At 38.6% G+C, this 24,075-nt stretch overlaps 1 protein-coding gene across 2 annotated transcripts; it reads right to left on the bottom strand.

The window, feature by feature from the left end:
• Positions 1–565: 565 nt before the first annotated feature.
• Positions 566–22,307, bottom strand: coq8aa (coenzyme Q8A, genome duplicate a). Of its 2 annotated transcripts, none has more exons than XM_038293262.1 (17): positions 21,912–22,307; positions 17,370–17,470; positions 16,103–16,185; positions 15,765–16,009; positions 15,493–15,679; positions 15,337–15,403; positions 11,333–11,407; positions 7,728–7,856; positions 6,694–6,779; positions 5,044–5,184; positions 4,704–4,785; positions 4,365–4,458; positions 3,703–3,844; positions 3,485–3,592; positions 2,496–2,561; positions 1,454–1,540; positions 566–1,300 (listed from the first exon to the last, which is right to left on the bottom strand). In XM_038293262.1, the coding sequence occupies exons 1-17, from the start codon at positions 22,118–22,120 to the stop codon at positions 1,010–1,012; spliced, it is 2,193 nt and encodes a 730-aa protein (XP_038149190.1). In that variant the 5' UTR covers positions 22,121–22,307; the 3' UTR covers positions 566–1,009. The 2 variants fall into 2 exon arrangements, with proteins under 2 accessions (XP_038149190.1, XP_038149191.1); XM_038293263.1 differs by lacking the exon at positions 21,912–22,307 and adding an exon at positions 17,561–17,583.
• Positions 22,308–24,075: the final 1,768 nt, after the last annotated feature.

Here is a 24,075-nt window from a genome sequence, read left to right on the forward strand (position 1 = left end):
ACCCCCCATTTTCACACCATGCTGCATTTGAAAACCACATTCACACATCTGAACGCTGAGAACTTTCACAGTCACACACCGGCCAGGTGACGAATGGAGTCTGTACCTGAGGAGGTGTAGAAAGATCACGGAGGCGTGGGAAGCGAGGTGAGCCTGTGCTGTGCGTCGTCTGGGTGATGAACTTCCACCTGGCATCGTCGCCTCATGATCATTCATGACTAACAAAAGGAGGCATCATGCTTTTTTTTTTTTTTTTTGTCTAACAACACTGATTATGTTTGTTTTTTTGTCTAACTTGTAACCAACTGGAATACAGTGAAAAACATCTTATAATCAGAACAAAGACAGAATAAAGCAGCTGATATTAACACATAATCATTCCTAAAAAACAAAAAGTCAAACATATCAGCAAGAGAATATTCTTATCCATGTTAGTCCCACTGAAATTAAAGCAGCTAAAGAGTTTGAAGCAGAGAGTCAAATATGACTGGAGAGCTAATAATGCAGCTTGTGCGTAGAGCTGATGAAATCTCTCCCCTTCAACACCATTAAACGTTTTTTGACCTGCTTATATTCAGACTGTCAGATCGATCATTCTTAGGGAAACAGACACATTGGTCAGAACTGAGGCCCAAATAACCGCCAAAGTCGTATTAATGCCATCATTTTCTGACGGAGTCGATGGTATTTAAGTTCAACGACAAAATAAAACACAGCAACAACAAGAAAAGCAAAAATACTTATAATGAAATTAGCAGAGCAGAGCGATAACTCCAACTTCCACATTCCTGCTCTTTTTTTGGGGCCCATCATGATTATAGCAGGTAACAAAGCCGCGGCTCCCGCTTCAAACGTTCCTTTAAAAAAGTAAAATGGCTTCTTGAAACCTGGATGGTTTGTGTTCCAAGGTAAGGTAACACATCCTCCTCTGTGCGGTTCATCTCTCCCCAACAATCGGCACTTTGATGTTGGCCCCAGGACGAGTCTATCAAATCACCAGCGGCCCGCCTCAGACAGCAGGGGGCGTGCGGCCCTCCCAGTACTTATCGTAGGCCTTCTGGAACATGTCCTTACATTGCAGCTTGGCGTTGAGCCGGGAGCAGATGAGGAAGGAGCCGCCCATCTTACGGTGCAGCGAGTACGTCTCCTCCGGCGGAGGGGTGAGCCGGTGCTTCAGCATCACAGGGATCAGGTTGTGGATCCTCTCGGTGGTGGACTGGGCGCCGAAGTCGAAGGTCTCACGAGACGCAAAGGCCTCGCCGAGGATCATCACCGCATCCACGTGGGCTTTTATCATTGCCTGAAGAAGAAAAAAAACATGTTTTTAAAAAACTTTCTTCACATCTAAAAACTGAGAGTCCATTTCAACCTTAACAGGCTCACTCTTCTAATGAAACTGGAAGAAAAGAGTATCCGTGTCAAACATGTAAAGAGCAAAAGGAGGCATTGTCACCTTAGACTCATATCCTGTCAGGAACTTCATGTCAATAGATCTCTTCAGAACTCCTTCTCTGTTGCCCTCAGCGGCTGCATGGATAATCTGCAGAAACAAATACACAACAAGACTGAGGAAAAACATGCAGGATACTAAATGGATTCCTGCCAGAATTATTAACAGAAATGATCCAACATGATGCAGAGATCACATTTATGATTTATGTGCAGGAAAAGAGAGTCATAACCTTCAACTGTAGACCTTAAAACAGGTCCAACATATATTTTTTAAAAGGCTTATATGCTATTATTATTTGTAGTCTAAATTTGTATTAAAAACAAATCAGTAAAATAAATAAGACTGTTTTACTACACAGGTTCAAAGTTTGAAATCACAATTTCATTTACAGAAACTGTTTTACCCGCCCCCCCCCCCGCCCCCCCCCCCCCCCCCCCCCCCCCCCCCCCCCCCCGCGGCAGAGGGGTTGGTAACTTGCGGCTCTCTGGACCGCATGTGGTTGGCACTCACAATTGAAAAATAAAAGCTCTGCATAAAACTGTGACATTTATACAGCTCTTGAACAAAACCAACATGTTTATAGTTGCCATGCCCAGAAAAATGTAAAAGACAGCCGCTTTCTACCGAGTCGTCATCATCCGTCTCCCTCTCCACTCGAATCGCTATCATCAATATTTTGATGCATTTCTAAAGCCTTTTTCAATGTTAGATTTCTTCTGAAAGCCATTTTTTCATATTAGCCAAAGAGTTCTAACTTTCTCGGTAGAATGTTGGTTACTAGGCTACGGTACGGTCAATTAACCTCAGGAAGAATTTACGATGCAACTGATAGAGCCTTCAAAATTACAGCTATGGGAGATTGAGATGACATTTACCTATTTATTATTTAGGATTTTATTTCATTAAAAAAAAAAACTGTGAAATTGAAGGAAATATAGAAACAATCAGTTAACATGACCAACATGTAAATAAAGTTCTTTCCTTTTTAAAATCTCAGAACATTTAAAATGGCGGCCTTCTAGTGTTGAAGTAACACTCATACCTCTACGTAGACATCTGTGAAGCTCTGATCAAAACCTCTGGTAGCACCAAAGTCCAACAGCGCCACCTAGAGATTCATAAAATATTAATCATTACAAATACACAAGTTTAAATCTTTCTGTTTTAGAGATTTTGTGTTTTCAAGCAGCACAAAGTAGGCTATGATTGGGAGATGGAAGACAAAAAAAAAAGTCTTTAAAAATGATCCCCAGGAAGAGGAACCCTACTTTTACACTTCATTTAAAGAGTCCATATGAAAAACATTCAGCTGTTTTACAAAGACTACAGATGATTGATTAATAATATGAGGAAAAAATTTACTTCTTCCCACAGAAAATAATTTTTTTCTTTCTCTTTCTGAGCTGATTGCTATGAAATTCATGAGAAAAAAAAAAGCTTTTTACAACAACCGAATTTGTCATATATTTGTGATTCCAGTTCTATTCAGTGCCTCAACAGGTGATGAACCTCACTGCACATCATTGATAAAAAACATACAGACCTGCCACACTTTTAAGAATTTCATTACGAGAAAGACTTTGCATTTTTTTCCACTTCATAAATATGTGGAAATCTTTACATTAGTCTGACAGATAAAATCACTAGGAATTAAAAGTAAGTTTTTGCAAAAGCGCTTAGTCTCTCCTATCAGTGTAACTAACGGGCTTATTAACCCTTTAAAGTCAAGTGTATCATTTTTGATACAGGAGATTTTAAAACCTCTGCATCATCAGTGTGATGTTTTTGTTCTTGAAACCCTGAATTACATAATCAGACACATGTAGTGAAAAGAAAACATAAAAGATGATAAAGAAATGCGTAATATATTGATGCAAATAAAATTGTGTAATTTTATGTTTTTACAAAATTTATATAGTTATTTCATTTGTCACAAAGTTCAATGACAATTCTAATTTTGGAAAATTAGAATCTTCTGTCCATTTTTTCCTGGTTCAGGCTTTAAAGCATTAAGGGTGTGAGCAGACTCACCCTGTGCGTGTTTGGGTCGTAGAAGAAGTTGGACCAGTTTGGATCCGTCTGCATGTACCTGAACTCAAACAGCTCTCTGAGGCACAACAACAGGATGTTCTGGCAGATCTGAGAGGATGAACAAATGCTGGGATTTATTAAACAACGATATATAAATTGAATCCTTTGTTTACAGATGCAGGTGGTCCTCAACTAGCAGAAACCCAGGTTTGCTTTACCTCATTCTTCAGCTCCTGCGACAGGCTCTCAGCCTTGTCCAGAGGAAACCCAGGAACAAGCTCAGTGGTCAGGACGTGGGTGCTGCTAAGCTCTTCGATCACCTCCGGCACATAGAAGAACGGATCGTCCTTCAGCAGCTCTCTGATGTTAGGAGATAAAAGCATGAATGAAGCACACTGGTAGATCATAAAACTAAGCTGCACCTCACATTAATGCTCATGTCTGCAGGACATCAGGAAAACTTTAAAATGATTAGTTTTAATCCCCATGATAATAAAGAAAAAACGTTTTTTTTTTTATATTTCCTGTTGTCATCCAGAGATGGAAAGTGATCAAAGTGATCAAACAGATTAATAGAACACCATACGCACTATAGGAACCCTGTGACGTTGCCAATACCACCACAAGGTGGCGGTAATGCACCAAAAGATCAATCCCATCAAATCAACACTGGGTGCCATGCTTCTGACATGTTCAGCTGGAGGAGGACCCTTCCTCTAAATCTGCTACATAATCTCTTTAAAATAATCTATAACAAGGACATAAAAGCAGATCTTAGCTCTGCTGAACAGCGGCTGAGATTCTACATCTGAGGGCTTCTAAACAGGACACTTTAAGGGAGTTTATGATGTTTCCAAATCAAATATTTTCCTCAAAGTACCTGAACTTCTTTGCACACTGAGCTTCTCGGATGTAGTCGCACTCCAGCGCCAACTCCCTTCTCATTACATCGATCAGATGCTCTGGAAACAAACCTACAGACAAGAAAAGATTAATTAAAGAAGGACAAAAATAGATTTTTTAAGGTTTCAAGAGGATTCTGATTTTCAGAACTTTCCTCTCACTGAAAAAAAAATAACTAAAAGGCTCAACTTTTAAGGATATCTTTGCACTTATTAGTAATGTTTGTCAAACTAAACAGGAGGGAAGGAGAAAGTCTGATTAGAGGAGCTGACAGGTGTGCTGCTGGGTTAAGTTGCTGCTTAATCTGACTGCATACCCTCAGGCAAAGCGTTGCTCATGTTCAGCACGGCCATCAAGTTTGTGACGTCACTGTTGATGCTCTGAGCCACACCAGGATACTGGAGACAGAATACAAAAACAAAGTAGTTTTATTCATTTTAACCCAGAAGTTTCAGGTTTTCTTAGTAATTTCTTTCAAGCTATTGTGATCAAACTGCATCCAGATGCATTACTATTTAATCTATCAACTATGCACATGGAGAGCCTGTCTGTATGCAAACAGATCATGAATGGTTTACCCACATGCTCTCCAGTAATCCTGTTTATCCTGACAACCTGGGAATACCATATGTCCACACTAATGTTTATGTGCAAACCTGTATTTTCATGGCCACCTCCCTGCCATCCTTCATCCTCGCCAGGTGCACCTGGCCGATGGAGGCGGCTGCAAACGGGCGATCCTCGAACGATTCCAGCTTGTCCCTCCAGTTTGGACCAAAGTCGCTGTTCAGCGCCTTCTACAGATACATGCAAATCATTACAGTTTAGAGATTTCTTATAGGGATGGGGAAAGAAAAATGTATATAAAATAAATGGAATTAATGACAAATGGTACATTTTCATAGTAATTAATAATACGAAATAACTTTATTTTTCTGTTATGTGCAATAACCTGCAGCAAAAAAATAAAAATGACAGGATATAGATCTGATTATCTAAAATGCTTGAAGCCGAGTTTAGAGGAATAATCTTGGCTTTGAAGATGTTTTATCCTAAATTTTCTTCTAGCACTTTAATACAATTTCCATTTAAATGAAGAAGTACATTTTTCTTTTGAAATAACATTATGGAAAAATAACTGAGAGAAGCTGTTTCTGTTTACAGAAAACAACAGAGATTGTTTAGTGATTAGTAAACTCGCTGAAGCATCACTGGCTGAAGTAGCCACTGTGAGTTGGTAAATCCAAACATTCATGGTGTGGGTCCAAAATAGTGTAGCGAATGGCTCAGTCAGTCAGAAAATAAGGCCAGGTTTCACAGACGTCTCACTATCAGTATTCAACATCCTGAGGCGGGCGATTCTTCATAAGCGCAGACAGAGCGTTTGTATGGAGCTAAATTGGGGCCAAAATGTTTGCTAAAAACATTTTTCTTTCTTAAAAGTAAACCAGAAAAAAAAGTTTGAAAAATAATAATAATAAAATAAATAAATAAATAAATACATACATAAAAAGATATATATATATATATATATATATATTTTTTTTTTTTTTTTTTTTTTTTTTTACTACTTTTCAGATTCTATTTTTTATTTTTTTTTACATGCAAAAAGAAATGTTTGGCCTCAAACTTATGGGGTTGAGGCCTCATATGAAAGGGATGTGGAATCATGATTAACAGCTCAATACAACGGCTGAAAAAAAAATAAAGAAGAATATGAACAGAATTTTTTCTTCTCAAAAAAATTTTATTTTTCTTTTGAGAAAAACTTTTTCCACATAGGTATAAATTTCCCTTTCCAAACTATTTTCTGCCAGGTTAATTTTATTTATTTTGAATTCACATTGAACAAATGTTATGGTCTGAAATTAGCGCTATACTTCTGCATACAGTTACATCTGTCTGCTGTTATCGAGTCCTATTTGCACCAATGTTGGACCTGAAATAAAAGGCTTGAGGGTCATTTCTGTCAATTATTTACATTCTAAGAAAAAAACTGTTAAAAGTTATGTATACCCCTTCTATTCATCAATGCAAATATAAAATGCTAATATAATTTAATCTTTCAATTAAGTCCCCATCTCATATTAATCCAGGGGAATTAATGACTGACTTGACTTTTTAGTTTAGCCCATAATATAAAATAAAAAAAATAAATAAACGAATATACAAAAAGAATCCATTAAAGGTGATGCTGAAGGGGGGGGGGGGGGGGGGGGGGGGGGTTGCTTTTGTAATGACAGCATATTTTTTGCTTTATTCAAGTTTTTACTATCATCACTCAACATATGAAGAAAGGTACTTACTGTCATCTGCTTTATCGGCATGAAATCAGCGCTCTGCCTGACACGTTCAAAGATCTTGGCTAGTTGAGGATTGATAAATGCATCGTCTAAAACACACAGAAAATAAAAGACTTTTCTAAGCAGAAATACAGATTTATAACAACATTTTTTTCCCCCTAAAAGTACTACAAAGAAAGATGCTCACTGAGGATAAAGAACACATTAGATAAAATCCCCTTTTTTTTTTAACCCCACCTTCATAATAAAGCCAAAAGAAACAAAGAAGGACTAACTCTAAAGAGGACACCAATAATCACCACAAACTTTCATCACAGTAGAGACCTGTGAGGGTCAGGACTATTTTGGACTTGTTCTAAGATGAAACAATCCCAGCAGCATTCCTGCCATGACAGATAAATGTCAGCAGAGGGCAGCGACGCCTGCAGCGATTTTTATTCATGTACTAAACTCATCTCTACCATTTACAGTATCTGAGGAAGAGCGACAGACCTCCTCACTTCTGGATTTAGGAATCGCCTTGTCACTGGTTTAAAGATAGCCGCCCCAGTTCTAACACGTGTACACTGGGTCTAACCCTACTGGAAAACAGAAAGAAGATTATGTCCTTTACTTGAGCACCTCTCTGTTTACTCATTCCCTGAATTGTGCACCAGCATGTTTATGGTGAACATGAATCCGAGAGGAGGAAGCTAACCCGGACAAGGTCAAGCTGAGGGACAAGCCAGCGGTGGTAAACAAATTCAGAACGAGGTGTTTACTGCTGTTACCTGAGCCGGGCTCATAAACTTCCCTGCTTGGAAGTCCGACATTCTTGAGACACGTAAAGATGATGTTTTAAAGCCAAAACACAGTAATCCAGCAGGTTAATGGCAGAGTAAAAGCTCTGACAGAGCAACCGCACAGGAACCCTCCCCATTTTCACTGAAATTTAAAAGCTTGCTGAGCCTTCTCTTTTTAGGTCAAGATTAACCACTTACTAAGGCTTTGATTGGGAGATTTCATGCATAAACCCCAGAATCATCTTTGTAGCTCACCTTGAATGCTTAGAGCTTGTCCGAGTTTCAAAGCGGCTCCTCTGACTTTACACAAAGTTCTGACAATGCGCTCGGCGTTGGCCTCGGACAGGAAAGGGCTGGAGTCCAGAACAGCTTTTTTATTTTCACCTAAAATAAGACAAAAAATAACAATAATAACTTAACTTGCATTTCATAGAAAGAGGCTTGAACCAGTGGAGGACTTTGCTCCACCTCTATAACTTCTCAGTTCATTCAATGAGGACAGTCCCTGTAAATATCACCATAAACCTAGTAAGCATATCCATTTTTCGACATGCGGCAGCGTTAGGGACTTTACCTTTTTTTTTTTTTTTTCACTTGGGCTTTATCTCCCTGTCACTAAGCTAACCCTTAATAAAATCCTCTGATTTATGATTAACAGAGTCCATGTGTGCAGTTTAACCCAGAGATAACTCCACCTATATGTTTCTATAGGTTTATTAGAAACAAACAAAAAGCATCATTAAAGAACTCAGCAGGCAGGTCAGCTATAAACATATATAGAAATAGAAAGCAGAGTTGGAGGGTATGGCTTAACTGCCAAAATACAAACAGGAAATTTATCAGACAGGGTGAATGCGTGGAAGGTTCTAAACAGATGGAAAGAAACTTTTAGTTTCTGGTTAAACATATAATATGCAGGTGGTGGCAGCATCATGCTGTGGGGAGGATTTTATTGCCATGGATGTAGAAGGAAAGCCTGGCGGAGACTTGAAATTGGAGCAGAGTTCATCTAATAGTAGCACAAACTCTAAACTTAGAGTGGGAACTAACCTAGGACAGCTAGAATGGACCTGATATCTAGACCTAAATCTGATAGAATGTGTGGGAAATCAATGTCCACAAACAGTCCATCCAGTCTGATTAAGCTTGAGCTGTTTTGTAGAGGAATCCTCAGATGAATAATTATCTAGATGCACGAAGTTGACAGAGACAAACCCCAACAGTCGCCCAGCTGAGAGGAAAGTTTTACAAAGGGCTGAATTAAAGGGGGTTAACATATATATTAGGTACATATTAGATTTTTTTTTATAGTCAGACAAAACAAAATACCTTATAGTTTTTGGCTGTAATGTGATGAAAGACACAGTATTGTGAGATAGAAGCCTTTAGGGGCTTCTGTTTAGGAAACACCAGCGTCGCCGTCTTGTGCCACACCTTTAACCTGCCCGTAGGAGCTCTGAACGGTCTGACAACTCGCTCTGCTAGAGACTAAATAACCCGGAGCCTGATGAGCTGGATTCTCTCATATTTCTGTGAAAATCCAGCTGCCTTCCAAAATACACAAAGAATGGTTACAAATGTGTCTCAACACACCTCCTACAGGAGACGCTTTCTGATTTCCTTACATCTCTAGGCTCCAATAACATTAATGAAAATGTCTGACTTGGACAAACACTTTTTACTCTCTTGTCCAGAGGCACAGACTTAGATTCAAATTCAACACATGGCGATTACTTGGTTTAACTAAAAGGACCAATCTGTTGTAAACCAGATTAATACGTGAAATTCATTCTGAATTCTACCCAGTATTAATCTGGAACTCCTCCATTTGAAAGTGTTCACAAAAGGGAGGGACATCAAGTACAATTCTCCGAGCTGATTGGGTGCCTGCCTTCCATGTCGACTTTTAAGCCAATCACTGCAGCAGTGGCAACTGATACGCATCACAGTAGCGCAAACATCTTTCCCAAACACAAAGGTGAAAATCGTGTTCTTTTGCTTGTTTTTCCAAAGAGAAATAGAGGGTATTCCAGCTTAAACGGGCCCAGCCATGATTGTTTTAATTCAGCCCTCTGCCTCTAGTTGAGGCGTTGACGTTACACATTTCACAGCATTTTATTGGTCTGAACCTTTTCTGTTTTGAGCCAAATGTTTCTGCAGGGTCTTGGCAAGATGTATTTTCGGGAGTTTGTGAAATTAAAATAGTCGCAACAATTCATCTTGCTTGCAAGGTCATCGAAGGATGGCTCGCTTGCTTAATACTGCTGATTGACAACAGGTTCAACTAATCAGTGTTGCTGCCTAATCATTAGACTATGCAGTCAATCACGGTGTTCACTGAGGAACTATAGCGAAACATGAATACACACTGTATTCCATGAGGGGTTCAGAAATGTACTGCTACCATCAAATGAAACAGGGAGAGGGGATGGCAGGCCACTGCTGAGATTAAAGGCCTACATTGTCCCTTTTTTCATCACACTTTATTTCCAAAGAGATATCCAAATAAAATTTGACATTTAACCAGTGTCTATTTTGACATAATTTTAGATAAGATTTGTTGTTTTTTTTGACAAAAATTTGAAATTTAGTTAAACTCTTCTGTATCTAGTTTTAGTCCAGAGATTTTAGCCAAAGTTTTAGTTATAAAAAGCTTTAAATTAAGATTTTAGTTAGAAAGAATATTGCTTTGAGAGTAAATAAATAAATATTGCATATTGCAATTAACATTTCTTCTCCACATTTAATTCGTTAAAAAAAATAAAATAAAATAAAATAAACACCAGCAGTGAGATACGCATAAACGGCATAAGGCCAAGTAAAAAAAGGTTATCCAAACTGGTAGCTCTGATTGATCACACTGCCTGGTCCAGAGTTCAGACTCTAGAAATCTGGATCAGATTTCCACACTCAAATAACTGCATTTAGACAATCATTGAATTGTAACAAAAACAAACAAAAAAGAGACCAAATGAAAAAGCACTCTAGTTAGCCTGGGGTTCGGCTAAAAAGAATAAACGCTGCGGATCATGGATGATCAGCTGCGTTAAAGCATTGTGGGGATCCTTGCAGTTAGGGCAGATTTGTGTCAGAGAAGAAGAAAGGATCATTCTGATCCATGACGAAATGGGATGCTGTGTAACCCCCCCCACCCTAGGTTCTTTTCAGAAAGCATGGCTTCATGGTTCTGGATTCAACAAAGACAGAAATTGGACTTTATCGCATCTAAACCGGCTCCCACCAGGTTAAATTCATTGGGTCAATTACCACGATAACCCAGTCAAAGTGGACCAGCTTTATGAAACCCAAATAACAAAATATAACAGACTTGGCAGACTAAACAACAAACTAAACCATTTTTATTAAAACTCCCCTCTGCTGCAGATCAGAACAAGCTCTTTACAAAATCTCCTGAGGGGGTGTGTCCAGGTGTATTTATGTCAGTAGGCCACCAGGTAGCCACGCCTACACTTTAACTTTACCTCAGGAGTGCTGCTTTCCTGCTGGTTTTAGAGCACAAATAAAAACATTAAAAAAAAGAAAATGAGAGAAAAACAAACGCATATTTTTGGCCTGGAAGATCTCTTTCAGCTTAGGATTAGTAGGTCACTGCAGCAAAGAAGGAATGCTTGCTTAGGAGGTGAGCTGATTAGGAAAGTGGATTTTAAAATGTCTGCAACATGTGAAGACATGCACGAGTCATCCATCAATTCTTCTTCTAAAGTGGCTTTAATCAGCAGCAGACAGACAGGGAAAGAAACACTGTCTAAATATAAATACATATAACCTTTTCAAGCATAAATATTCAGGTTAAAAAAATAAATAAAATATATATATATATATATATATGTTTGCTTTACCTGCAGCTCCGTTCCTGCCCATAGTCTTCTTGGCGACTTCTGCAAGGGCTCCAATACCTAAGCCTACAGCCAGACCTGTGCAGAAACAACGACATAAAGAGAGAATCCAGTGAAACACTTTATGATGTAATGAAGATTTACAACACTGATGCAGGAAACTTACAATCAAAACAGCACTTTTACCCAAAAATGTCAACAAAGGGATTTAAAAGAGCTTTTAAGTCAGTCTGTGAGTAAATAAACAGCCGGTGAGTTTAACTATTTAGGAAATGAAAGCTGTGCAATGCAATCTGAGCTGTTTCCTTTGTGAAATATATGTGTTGATAATGAAAACACAAAGCAGGGGATTGTTTGTGAAGAAGTTCCTCCAAGCCTGGCTGACCTAACATAACCCCACATTACATAACCTGCTCATCATCAGCGAAGAAACAAATCTGAGATACTGTATGTGTGGCTGTATTGATGAAGGCAGTGTGAGGCTGTTTTACTACAGAATATAATACTGAAAGAAAAGAGCGCGCAATTAGAGGTGGACATAAATATATCTCTCTGGTGTCAGAGTCCTTTCTCCTAAGTGACAGGTACTTTTCCTATGCGAGCACAAGCGCCTGTCCATCATCTGATCCAACAGTGCAGCAATGTGAGGCCAAAAATACAGCTCTGCCTCTCTGCACTACAATCAGAATAAAACTGGACAAAGGGGAAGGCATATTTAAACATGGTTAAAATGTATAAAACACATAACTGAATAATTTATATGTGCTAAATAACATTTAAAGTAAAAAATAAAAAGCATATATTGTTATTTTTTTATTTCTATTTGAATCTAACAAGCAATTTCTTAATTTCAGAGTGGAAATCATAAACTTCATCAGCTTAAAGCCTAGAAAAGGTCAGAAATAAATGTATTTTAGATCATGATCCACACGCCACAGGTTTTCACAGCGGCTCGTTAAACAGAGGTTCAACACGTCGTCAAATTAGGATTAAATAAAGACCCCTTAAAGCGCACTTTATGATCTTCAATGCTTTACTCTACTCCAGAAAGCTTAAAATGTGGCATTTTTAGTGTTTTGTTTGCTTACATCCAGAACCTGGAGGCAAGCAGGTGAGATTTACCCCCAACCCCAAGTACAGACGGCTTCAGTCCATCAGGACCAGGATGTCCCATCTAATACTCACCTCATAAAGAGATGTTTTTTCTCCCCCCATTGATCAACAAAAACTAAAGAAAATCCAAATTACTCAACATATGTCTATATGTATAATACTGGATCTAATATTCCACATCTTTTTTATTGTTTTTTTTTTAATCATTTTAAACGGCACTCTTCACAAAGAACATGTATTTTTTTTAACCCAGATTATATATTCCCGTATTTATTTATGGCCACATTAGGTTTACCTGTCTATATATAGCACAGCATCAGATGAAATGTTTACAAAAAAAAACCCAGCAAAATTCCCCTTATTTTTAATCGTGGGTGTGTATATTTCTTTTGGTGGTTGTTAAATAACTAAAAAATGTATTTTTATTTTTAGTTATGAATTTTGAACGACGATTAAATGAAAATGTTGATGTATTTAAAAAGGCAAAAGTTTAGATTTAAGTTAAATCGAGCATCTTAATATTTCTCCGTAACTATTGAGACCTGGAATATGGGGAGAAATGCAGACTTTTCCAAGCTGCACAGGAAAAATAAATTTAAAAAAATGATAAGACCGTAAAAATCTGACAGGCTTTTTCCACTAAATTAAATATCTTTAACAATAGCATATTTCATTAACTTTATATTCATAGATTTTCTGATGCATTTCACTAATAAAAGATATTAGGTAGTTGTTTAGTCATTCTCCTACTGTAAAGTAGTACCCTAACTCATAAAGGCCTTAAAAGCCTTTGCAATCTGGGAAAAAGGTGAGAGTCATGGAGGCAGCATGGAGACCAGAGCTGGGCTGTCGTCAGGGAAACAAGCCAAGCCATTCACATGTGCCTTCTGTACACGGCTATAAAAAAGGCGAGTGAAGGACGGGCAGAGGCCTCATTACTCCACCACCTTCTGTCTTCTCTCGACACTTTTCAACGCCTTTTAAATGTTAACGCTGTCAAACTGCTGAATCATCCCAGAACGACCTGCTGCTTCTCTCTGTCGCCGCTGTAAATCCTGCTGGTTTAGAGACCAGCTGCAGCCGGACTCTGGATACACGTGTTTCTGTTTGCCATTCGCTCCCACTCAGCCCACACCCTTCGCTTTTAAAGTTTCAGTCTAACACATGAAGGGATTCCATGGACAGCCTCCTAAATCAAGCAAACTTTGCTGCAAAGCTTTCAGTGTTTCGGCTGTTCTTCTGTGACATCATATTTAACTCTACCTCTAGCTTCTATGTTTTAAGTTTTCCTCTGATGCTTTTATTGTTTAATTGTGATTGAATTTATCTCTGATATTTTCCACCATTAAAGGTGATAGTTTAAAACAGGGGACACCATCACCATCAAGGGGCCCTTAAGGACCACATGGAGGGGCCCTCAGCGTCTTCTGAACACAGAACGACTCACCAGGGGGCTGAGTTTGAATTCTTATTTTATTCTTCTGTCTTCTCTTTTAATCATTTATAGAGCATTTCATTACATCACTCATACAGGTCATCTACGCATTTATGAAGAACTTAAAATCACAAAATCTACCGATTAAAAGAAACAGTAAAAATATGTTTATTATGTTTGAAGTTTAGGTGAACGCTGACTTCTCCAGTTCATAGGTCAGTATATTTTTCAGCACCCATAAATGAGCTCTAAGCCTTAAAAAGGTTGGTGACCAAATATAAAAACATATACATATTCATTAGTATAAACCCAACATCACATGAAATCCTTTTTATAGTTGAATATAAATGCAATAAATTAAACAAATATAAAGGTATTTATACCTTTATATAACAAGTAGGTAAACATTGTTTTTCATATCCTCTCTCCCTTTATAATGTAAAATATAACTTTGTTTCCCATTTGATTTCTAAGCTACTGATCCAAATTCACAAGAAAAAAAAAGAAAATAAAAATAAATACAAATAAAACTATTTATATACACACACAGAGTAAATCCTCTTAAAGGTATACTATGCAACCGGTGTTGATTTTCCAGCGCGGCTCCCCTCCTGGTTTCTCCGTCAAGCCAGGCGTGGTTGTTTTGAGCTCAGCAGACAGGCGAACGAAACGAATCACCATGTCTACTGCGGTAGAGAGCCCTTTTCCTCTTTTTGCCTGCTCCGACATGGGCTTTCGCTGTTTTCTCGCTGGTTCCGCCATGATAACTGCACAAATATCGCCACTGCACTAGCAATGAGCATGCCTTTCACTGGGGACGTGTAGCAGTTCTCGCCCTAAAGCAAGACCGACGCTCGCAATGCACGAGACTTCTGAGCCTGTGGGTGCGGGCCGAGGGCTCCTGCAATTGCAAGTACGGTATTTCCCCTACAGACCACCAGGGCGGCAGAGAAAACTTTTGTTTGACCTGAAATGACTCATTTAATCATCCAAAACGTTATGGAACACATTAACTTAAAAAATGTTGCATAGTATGCCTTTAACTGTGCATGTTGAAAATAACAGACTGATGTCTGGACTTTTTATTCCACACCTTCAAATCACTGAGATGCTCAGTTTGGCCTGGTGGTTTGAGCCTTCAAGGTTCCTAAATTGAGGTTTCCCCGTAATCATAGCTTCTCACTCTAACAGCAAACTGTTTTTTGAATATTACCTGGTAGTTGATTATTTCTGGCTTTATACATCAGCTAAACACACAATGAGATCGATGTAAATCTGTTGCAGTTTTCCCAAATGGATAAATCCTGACAGATATATAGCACTCAATGTCCTCTAAACAACTAACTGGGTTATTTGTCATGGTTACACTGCTACTGATCTACGTGCTGACTTGCAGGAGGAGAACATGACTGCAGTTTTAGTCAGCCTGTAACAGCTAATGAGTCACCCGGGGTCGTACCTCCAAAGTTGGCCAATCTGCCGAGCCGGGTCACAGGAACCTTCCTCTCTCTGGCTCTTTCACTCAGCTGTGGAAGAAACGTGACTACATAAACACTTTAAAACCAACGGTTACATGAGCAGGACTGCAAATTGTTGTTATGGTAACAGGACTTACCATCTGTTTGTGTGGCTTGGAGTCAGCCCTTTTGCTCTGGCTGGTTTTTTCTATGTCCTCAGCTGTCAGCCCCCCCACTGAGGACTGGTCCTGATGGTAGCTCCTAAACTGAGGCTGTTGATAAATGACCTTTTGCGACAATTGTCTGTTCAGGCTGTGATTATACAGCTGATGTCCAAGGGAATACCTAAAAAATGCAAAGAATGCACAGTCATCTAGCTTTTAAGAAATTAGTCTTTGCTTTGACTGAGACTGAAGCAGACGTCCATTACCTGGCATCCTGGTGGTAGGATCTGGTTTGACCACTAAACTGGTTACTAGGATCCTTATATCCCTCAAACATTGACTGTTTCCCATTGATAGTGCTAGTTCCTGCTGGTGCATCAGTGCCAGTCCCTGAGTGATCAGCTGTAAAGTTTGTGTGCTCCTCCCTGAACTCTGATGCCGCGTACGACGTCTCATCCTGAGGAAAATCAAACTCTGGCTCTGATGCGCTTTGCTGTTGGCCAGACAGCTCCTGAAAACAAAAAGCAGACATAATCAGGTCACACCAGGTGCAGATCAATCCTCTCCATGAAGCTCTGTCCCACAGTAACACACTGAGACTCGCCTGTATTTTCATCATGGCTACTGAGAGACTTTGCTCTGCGACTGCTTGGACACTCTGGACAGCAGCACCAACGCCTGCAACTCCTGAGTAAAAAAAAAGATTACAATCACATAAAATGTCTATAGTTGATCTTAATGCTTTGGTGTTTTTTTCCCCTTTTTCTTTAAACCAAAAAAACTCTCTCGTACTTCGCGTTTATTCACTTGCCTTAGGTCAAAGTGTAAAAAAAGCAGGGAGAAACAATTGTTTACTGATTCAAGCCCAGATGCAGTGAAAGGTGAGCTGAAGACATGCATGTTTTATAAATTATCCAACTCCTATTCATACGCATCAACCAACAGATGCATTTCTACTGATTACCAATGCAACACTAGCTCTTTTAAACAGCGTAAAAAATAAAAATAACAAAATTTAAAAAAGCATTTTGAACAACAGAGCTTTGGGTAAAAACAGATTTGCTTTCCTAAGATCCCTTTAAATTAACACTCTGATTAATCGGAATAATCATGACTAATCGATTACTGAAATAACCGTCAACTAATTTAGTAAACGTTTAATCGTTAAATGAAGCGTAAAGAAGAAGAAGAAATCTATGATGATTTTGCATTTCAGATAAAAAAATAATATTTTTCATTAGTCAATATGCTCTATAAAGCCTCCTCAATTTGAAAACTTTTAGTTTCACCTGATTTGATTTCATAAAAAGTATTTTTTAAAGAACATTTGGCAATCTGATTGTTAATCAATCAAAAAGAAATTGACAGATTAATCGATTTGCAAAATAATCGCTAGTTGCAGCTCTAGCTGTCATAAATCTATAATACGTCACATGACAAATACAGACTTCTATGTTGTTTGTTGAAATTCCTGTAGTGACCACAAACAAAGTAACATCTAACTAGAATAAAAGAGACATTTTGTTTCCCACCAAGTGTGAAACACGGTGGTGGCAGCATCATGCTGTTGGGATACTATCCCTCATCCAGGATCAATCGATAGGTAAAATAAATAAATAAATAAAATAACAATCTGTAAACATCTTGAGGGGAAGTTAAAACTTTCAGCCTGAATTAATTTGTTAGAATTTTGGCAGTTAGTTTACCGACATCGCTCGCTAGCTGGCGACTCACATCACCGCACTGCAAATGTTTAATATTGGATTCTAGGTTCCCATATTTGTTTTCTTATGTGTTTATGTAAATTGTTAAGCAGCCATCAAATAAATGAACATGGCAGAAACTTGACAAAAACAAAACTGTGTACGTACCAGTTCCATTGCGCAGCGCGTTGCTCTGGGTCTCCGCCACCGCCTGGCTTAACTTAGCCAAACCACGCATAACCATCATCATATCACCCGCCATGATGGGGCTGGAGACGGATAGAAGAGCAACGATTAATGTCACATTTGTTATACACATAGAGAAACAATTCATAACAAATTAATATAAATAAACACACATCCAGTGCGAGAACAGTCCGTCCCCAGAGATTAAAAAACAGAGAAACAAAGACCTAAGTCTGACAAGGAAGCAAACGAAAAGGAATACAGCTTGTTGTCAACACAATTAGTCCAACCAGAAAGTCGGCGACATATTCAGCTGTTCTGACTTTAAATCGTGGCCTAAAAATACTCATGACCTCCAGTCTGCCCCCCCCGTACACACACCAAGCGGCTGAGTGGCAGGCTGTGAATATGCAGTCTAAGGCTGGATCTGAAATAATGTCACTGGATACGAAAGGCGAGGAGAGCAAAACAAACGCCGCCGCTATTTCAGGACATGCGCCACTGTAACAGCACGTGTTTGGTTCATGTTCAAGGTCTCCCACCGCACTGTACTCCTCTCAGCTTTTTTTTTATATACAACTGACAAGTTCATGAGACTGCTTTCTATTAAACCGCGTCTCAAAGACCTACGGCTGAGTTTAATAAACCAGGGTTATTACAGGTCACACACAAACAGGAAAAAAAATCATTTTTCACTCTTATCCACACAGTAGAGTTTTTATTTGCGTTCCAGTCTGTTGCAATATCCTACTCCAGTTTTGCCCCAGGTGAACTATTGACGGTGTGACAATGCGCTTTGACACAACACAGTCAGTATTGGATCCAGTGGAAAAAGATGCTCCTGCTGCTTCGAGTCTTTGCTAAGTGTTGGCGTGTCTACAGTGCTACACATCCACTGACTGAACGAGAAATTAAATTATTTCTTCTGCTTCTGGTCTGTTCGATAAAGCCTCCAATCAATGGCGTAAATATCGGTAAGCAGAGACAGCAGTTGCTTATGGTCCCACGACCTCTTAGGGCCCCACCCTTCACTGACACCTGGTAGGCTCCCTACGCACTTGTAAACTAGGCCGTTTAGGCCATGAGCCTTTTTAAACATCAAAGCAGACAGTGGTACTTTTAATTACTATGTTAATAACTGTGTATAGTTCATTAGACAGCTGGGAAAAAAAATGCACTCCTATAATATGTTTCAAACCGCAATAAAGATCTTAAAAGAACGATGTATTTGAGTATTTAATTTTTTACGCTACAACTTGGAATTATGGGTAATCCAGAGCATAGAAGGAAAGAAGGAAAGAAGACAGACAGGCTGGAAAGAAGAGCTGCTGGAAGAATGGAAAAAACATCCCAAAATAAACAAGTTTTTTCAAAGAACCGAAGAGGGAGAGGTGGAGGTTGCTGCTACAGGGAGTGAAGATTGCGACCAGGAGATGAATGGAGAGATTGTGGGTGAGGAGGGGGGCAATGAAGCTGAAGGTAGCCCCATTGCTTGTGGTGCTAATATGATAAAGTATACTCATGTCTAGTTGCGGTTCGATAAGCATCTTTATGAAATTAGTTTTTGGAACATGGGATGTCTGTAACATGTGGTGGTGCGCTGTCACCAATGGTTCCATTCAAGGTGCGTAGTCACTATTTTGCCGTGTGAGATGTATAATCATATAATACTGAGAATTGTATAATTGTTTCTTCTTGGCAGATTTATGAAACTGTCGGCATATTCTGAACCTTTCTCACATGTTGTACTTCATATGAGATAATGTGGCTTATGGGCCTGTTGTTGTGTCGTTACGCCATTGTCTCCAACCCAATGCATGAATCTTTGCAGAACTGGAGAGCTCCTTCAGAGACAGACTGCTGCTCCTTATATGCACCAGGGAGCATTATCACAGATCCTTCCTCCCAGCAGCTGTAATACCCTATAACCAACACTGTTCCCTACGACCTAAATACGTTCTTACATTCATGATGATTTTGCACAATTTCTATCTTAATCAGCTAAATAACATGCTGCTGTCATTTTACACATCTTTGATGTTTCTGCTATTTTCGACTATCCATTACTGTAAAAATATCCATAGCTGTATAATAGTTATTTTCCAGGTACACATGTTTTCATATTGTTAAAACACTTGACAGTACCATATTTTATTTGTTTATTTTTAACTCTCCACTAGTGTGCCATTCTTACACTTTCTAAGGTCCACATTCGTGTGACATTTTTTTTTTTGCTGGACAATAAAGGGATTTTCTATTCTATTTTATGCATCCTTTACACATGACAAAAAAAGAATATTTGGACAATAAAAAATAGTCACTGATCTAATCAAAATATCACAGAAATGCTGTTTAATTGTAGCTAGCACAAACCAGACTCTCAGTTGATCTTTGATCCCAGCACTGACATGTGGGATGGATTTTTGTTTTGGTTTTTACCGGACCAACTAGTAAAGGCAGTGAAAGGTTGTTTTCTGGAAGCTAGTCTGCATATTTCAATGACTCAGTTAGAAAATAAAAAGAATGATGCTTCAAAACACCAACTGTAGAGATTCTATGATAAAAAAAAAAACACTGTATTGTTTGCTGAGCTTCTAATATATAAGCCTCAGCTGTTGTCTGCTGCACACTATGATATGGAAATAGCCACGGTTTGAATGGCTGAATGTCGTTAGATACACCTCACCGGTCCCTGACAGGAAAACATCACTGCCCTTGACCGCAGAGCCTGAGCCAAAAGTGGAAAATGCTTCCCGGTGCTGTGAAGTGCTGAGACTCCACAGCAGTGGCATCAATGCTCCTTATAGAGGAAACCTGAGTTCAACCATGTTCTATTCAGGCATAACGGGACTGGAGTCAGTCTGGGCTCCATTTTGATCATTGAACATGTTGAATTTTTGGTACAAATTGATGATAATGATAGCTACACCACATCTCTGGTCATTGTCTGCATACTTTAATGAGAGCATGTTGCTGTCAGACATAAAGAACTGGATAGCAGAAATAATCTGAACCATTTTACACTAATTTGGAGCTTCTAAAAACTTCCCTGATCTTTAAACACATGTTCTGTTAGATTTAAAAAGTGCTGCATTCATTATTAGGAAGATATTTTTCAATTATGCAGCACAAGTGACTCAGTGGTAAAGCTGAAGGAACACATTCCCAGTTCAGTTCCTAGTCCAAGGACATTTACTGTAGGTCTATCCTGTCTCTCTGCTCTACTTCCTGTCCAGCTGCGATTATGTAAAGAAATAAAATACTGCAAATTACAGTTTAATAAATAATATAAAATAAATAATATTGTCCCAACCTTCCTGGCCACTCTCTATGAGCTTTAAAACCTCAGTTCCCAAAAGTCCAAAAGACTTCCCACTTTTCTATGGCTACTTCAATATTAGATACTGTTACATGTTTGTTACCAGCTTGTAAAAATGTTACAAAGCATGAGCTTTTAAAACACCAAGCTTATCTGAAGCATAATATTCCAGGTTTCAGTTGGATATAGATTAACATATAAAAAAAGTCCATTTTATCATGAAGCCACAGCATTCAAACATAAAGGTAAAATGATGCTTTCTTTGGAGGTTTGCAAACCTTTTCGCACCCAGAATATCCTGGTTAAACAATGTATTTAACTCCATTAAGAAAAAAAACTGAGGATCCATGTATTTAATTTAATTGCACAGATTTCTCAATATGAAGAACAAGCAGGGCTCCGGAATAATTCATTAAGATCATTTATTACCATTATTCTTAAGGAATATATATATATATATATATATATATATATATATATATATATATATATATATATATATATATATATATATATATATATATATATATATATATAAACCTCTGACAGAATAGCGCCCTGGGGGGTGAGCTATATAATTACAATACAGGAAAATTAAGACATTGATGAATGTAAAAATGTAAATTGTATGCAAGGAAAATACATGAACCCAGTTAAAAGCTTGGGGAAATTTGTTATCAAGTTGTAACATCAACAATAATAAAATCTCTCCATGTTTCCTCTAACCTCAAGGAAAACTATAGAATTTTTGATTATTTACTAAAATGTACCATCCATCTAAGCGATGTGTCCCAATATCCTTCAAGAAAAGCGCTTCTCATTAATCCTTAGCCACATATTCCTCTGGGGGCCCGCAGGGGCCTCCTGAGCCCCGTGCAGCCACGAGACTTCACCCAAACTCACGAGCGCCATGCAGACATCCGCTCCATTTTAAAGCTAGCGTAACAAGCGCGTTAAATCCTCCTTGGCTGAGTTGTTTCTTGCTCCTACGTCCGAAGAAAGTTTTTAGAGAGCAGCTCGGTGAGTTGAGCTTCAGTGGAGGCAGCCATAGATCCGCCGCCATATGTGAAGCTCGCGCTGACCGAGCATTTAAGAAGCAGCTGGAGGCTAAAGCAGCGCTTAAATCGGATGTTTTAGCTCTAACTACACTGCTAATGAGTTTGATTTTGTTTGTTTTTTTCGATGCATGAAAAGGAGGAACTCACCAGCTGCTGTCCTGCAGAGTCCTTCCAAATCTATCAGAGGTCAGCAGCGGAGAGCGACTCCAAGCACCCGCCCCCTTCTTTGAGTTGCACAGCCGAGATAAGGAGGGGATGTTGTTCCTTTGGCTGAACGTGTTTGTCTGAACGGATTCCTTCTTGTCTTCCTGCTGCTCCTCCTGTTTAATCCAGCCTGTCTGTAAACACTGGGTCATGCCCTGTTTCCCAACTTCCCGCTGCAGCCAGAGCCGCTTACTGACACAATCAAAAGTAACGTTTCACGCAGATTATTTCTCTCTGAGCTCTCACTTCTTTTTCCTGGAGTCATTAGTTTCTCCTTTGCTGTGCAGAAAGGAAGGGGATATATGTATGAACGTGTTAAACCTGGTTTATGCAGGGCTCTGGTTGTATTTTTCCTCTCTTAAGCCCCGCCCACTCCTCCTCATTGGCCAATTGTAGTTTGTTTACAGTCTGGGGAGTTATATCCGGGAGGCCCCATGTTGCTGCTCAAGAAAAAACATTGCTGATCGGCTCTTTCTGCGGGTCATTAACATGTCCGCTACATGGATGTTACATTAACAGGCATGGATGTTAAGAAAACGCATAGAATGAAGATATGTGACACCGGATGGAGAAGATTTGGAAAATGACGCGGACTTAATCATAACATCCCTGGTTAACTGACTCTCTGCTGCCGCCTGCTGGCGCAGACACAACGGTGCAGTGACGTGGACTTTTAATCTACATTTTACACGTATTAAACTTCAGAAGTTTTTGGTTTAAGTCCTTAAAACTGAGGGTTTGTAGATAAACTGGCAAGGATACGCAACAATATTCCATTGGCTCACAATATATACTGAAAAAAATTAAACTCCCACTATTTAAGGTAAAAAAAAAAAATAATAATAAAAATAATATATATATATATATATATATATATATATATATATATATATATATATATATATATATATATATATATATATATATAAAATCTTATAAAATCACGTCTTTGGAAGACCTAGGCAGAGACGTGTAATTAAGTAAGAGTAGCACAGTTTCCATATAGTTTTACTCATTGTAAAGCAAAATAGTTGCATCCAAAAACCTTTTTTTAAGGATATTGTAAAAAGTCTGGTCAAGTACTAAGCAACTAAGCTACCAATTATGATCATAATGTCTGATTTATTATTTTACAAATTATATAAACTTACATAATATTAAAACACCTTGTCTACTTTTAAGGCTAGGCTTAAAACTTTCCTTTTTGATAAAGCTTATAGTTAGAGTAGCTCAGGTTATCCTGAGCTATCTCTATAGTTATGCTGCTATAGGCTTAGACTGCTGGAGGACATAGGGACCTATTTCATGATTTTGCTTCATTCTATCTCTATTATTCCACTCTGCAGAATCTGTTACATTAATCTCTAATGTTCTGCTCTCTCTGCTTTTTCTCATAGTAGCTTTGCCTCTTTTGTTCCTGTCTGGCTGTGACACCACCTTGGAGAGAAATATTAGCTGTGCTGCTGCCATCAACACCCTTTTTTATAGATGTTGGAGATCTGTTTTTCCAGTGTAGTCCTGTTTCTCTTACTGTGACTGGCTGGATGTTCTCTCTTCATCCTCTGACATGGGAGCTGGCTCAGAGCTCGTCTGCCTGCCCTTGTGTTTCCTGGACGGGGCCACCTTTTACAGCTGCTTTTTGTATCTCTGCTTCTGTCTCCTTGAACCCCAATCAGCCTCAGCAGATGGCCGCTCACACTGAGCCTAGTTCTGCTGGAGGTTTCTTCCTGCTAAAAGGGAGTTTTTTCTCTCCACTTTCGCTACAAGCATGCTTAGTGTGAGGGATTGCATCCGAGTCAATGAGTTTATGCAATCAACTGGTTTTCCTTAGATAGAAAACTTTGAATCAATTCGACCGTATGATCTGGTAAACTGTAAAGTGCCTTGAGATGACATGAATTGTGAATTGGTGCTATATAAATACACTGAATTGAAATTAAACTGAATTAAAGTTATTTGTAAATTCTTGTGTTTGAAAAATAAGATTGTAAGAACATAAACAACGTACACTAATGAACACATTTCAGGTGGAAGAAGTACATTTCAAAATATATATTATTATTTACTTTTTAATATACAAATTATGAAACCCAATTATTTTTATGTC

This window comes from Cyprinodon tularosa, unplaced genomic scaffold, assembly GCF_016077235.1.
Source record: "Cyprinodon tularosa strain WSP-4 unplaced genomic scaffold, ASM1607723v1 ctg323, whole genome shotgun sequence".
Taxonomy (NCBI): Eukaryota; Metazoa; Chordata; class Actinopteri; order Cyprinodontiformes; family Cyprinodontidae; genus Cyprinodon; species Cyprinodon tularosa.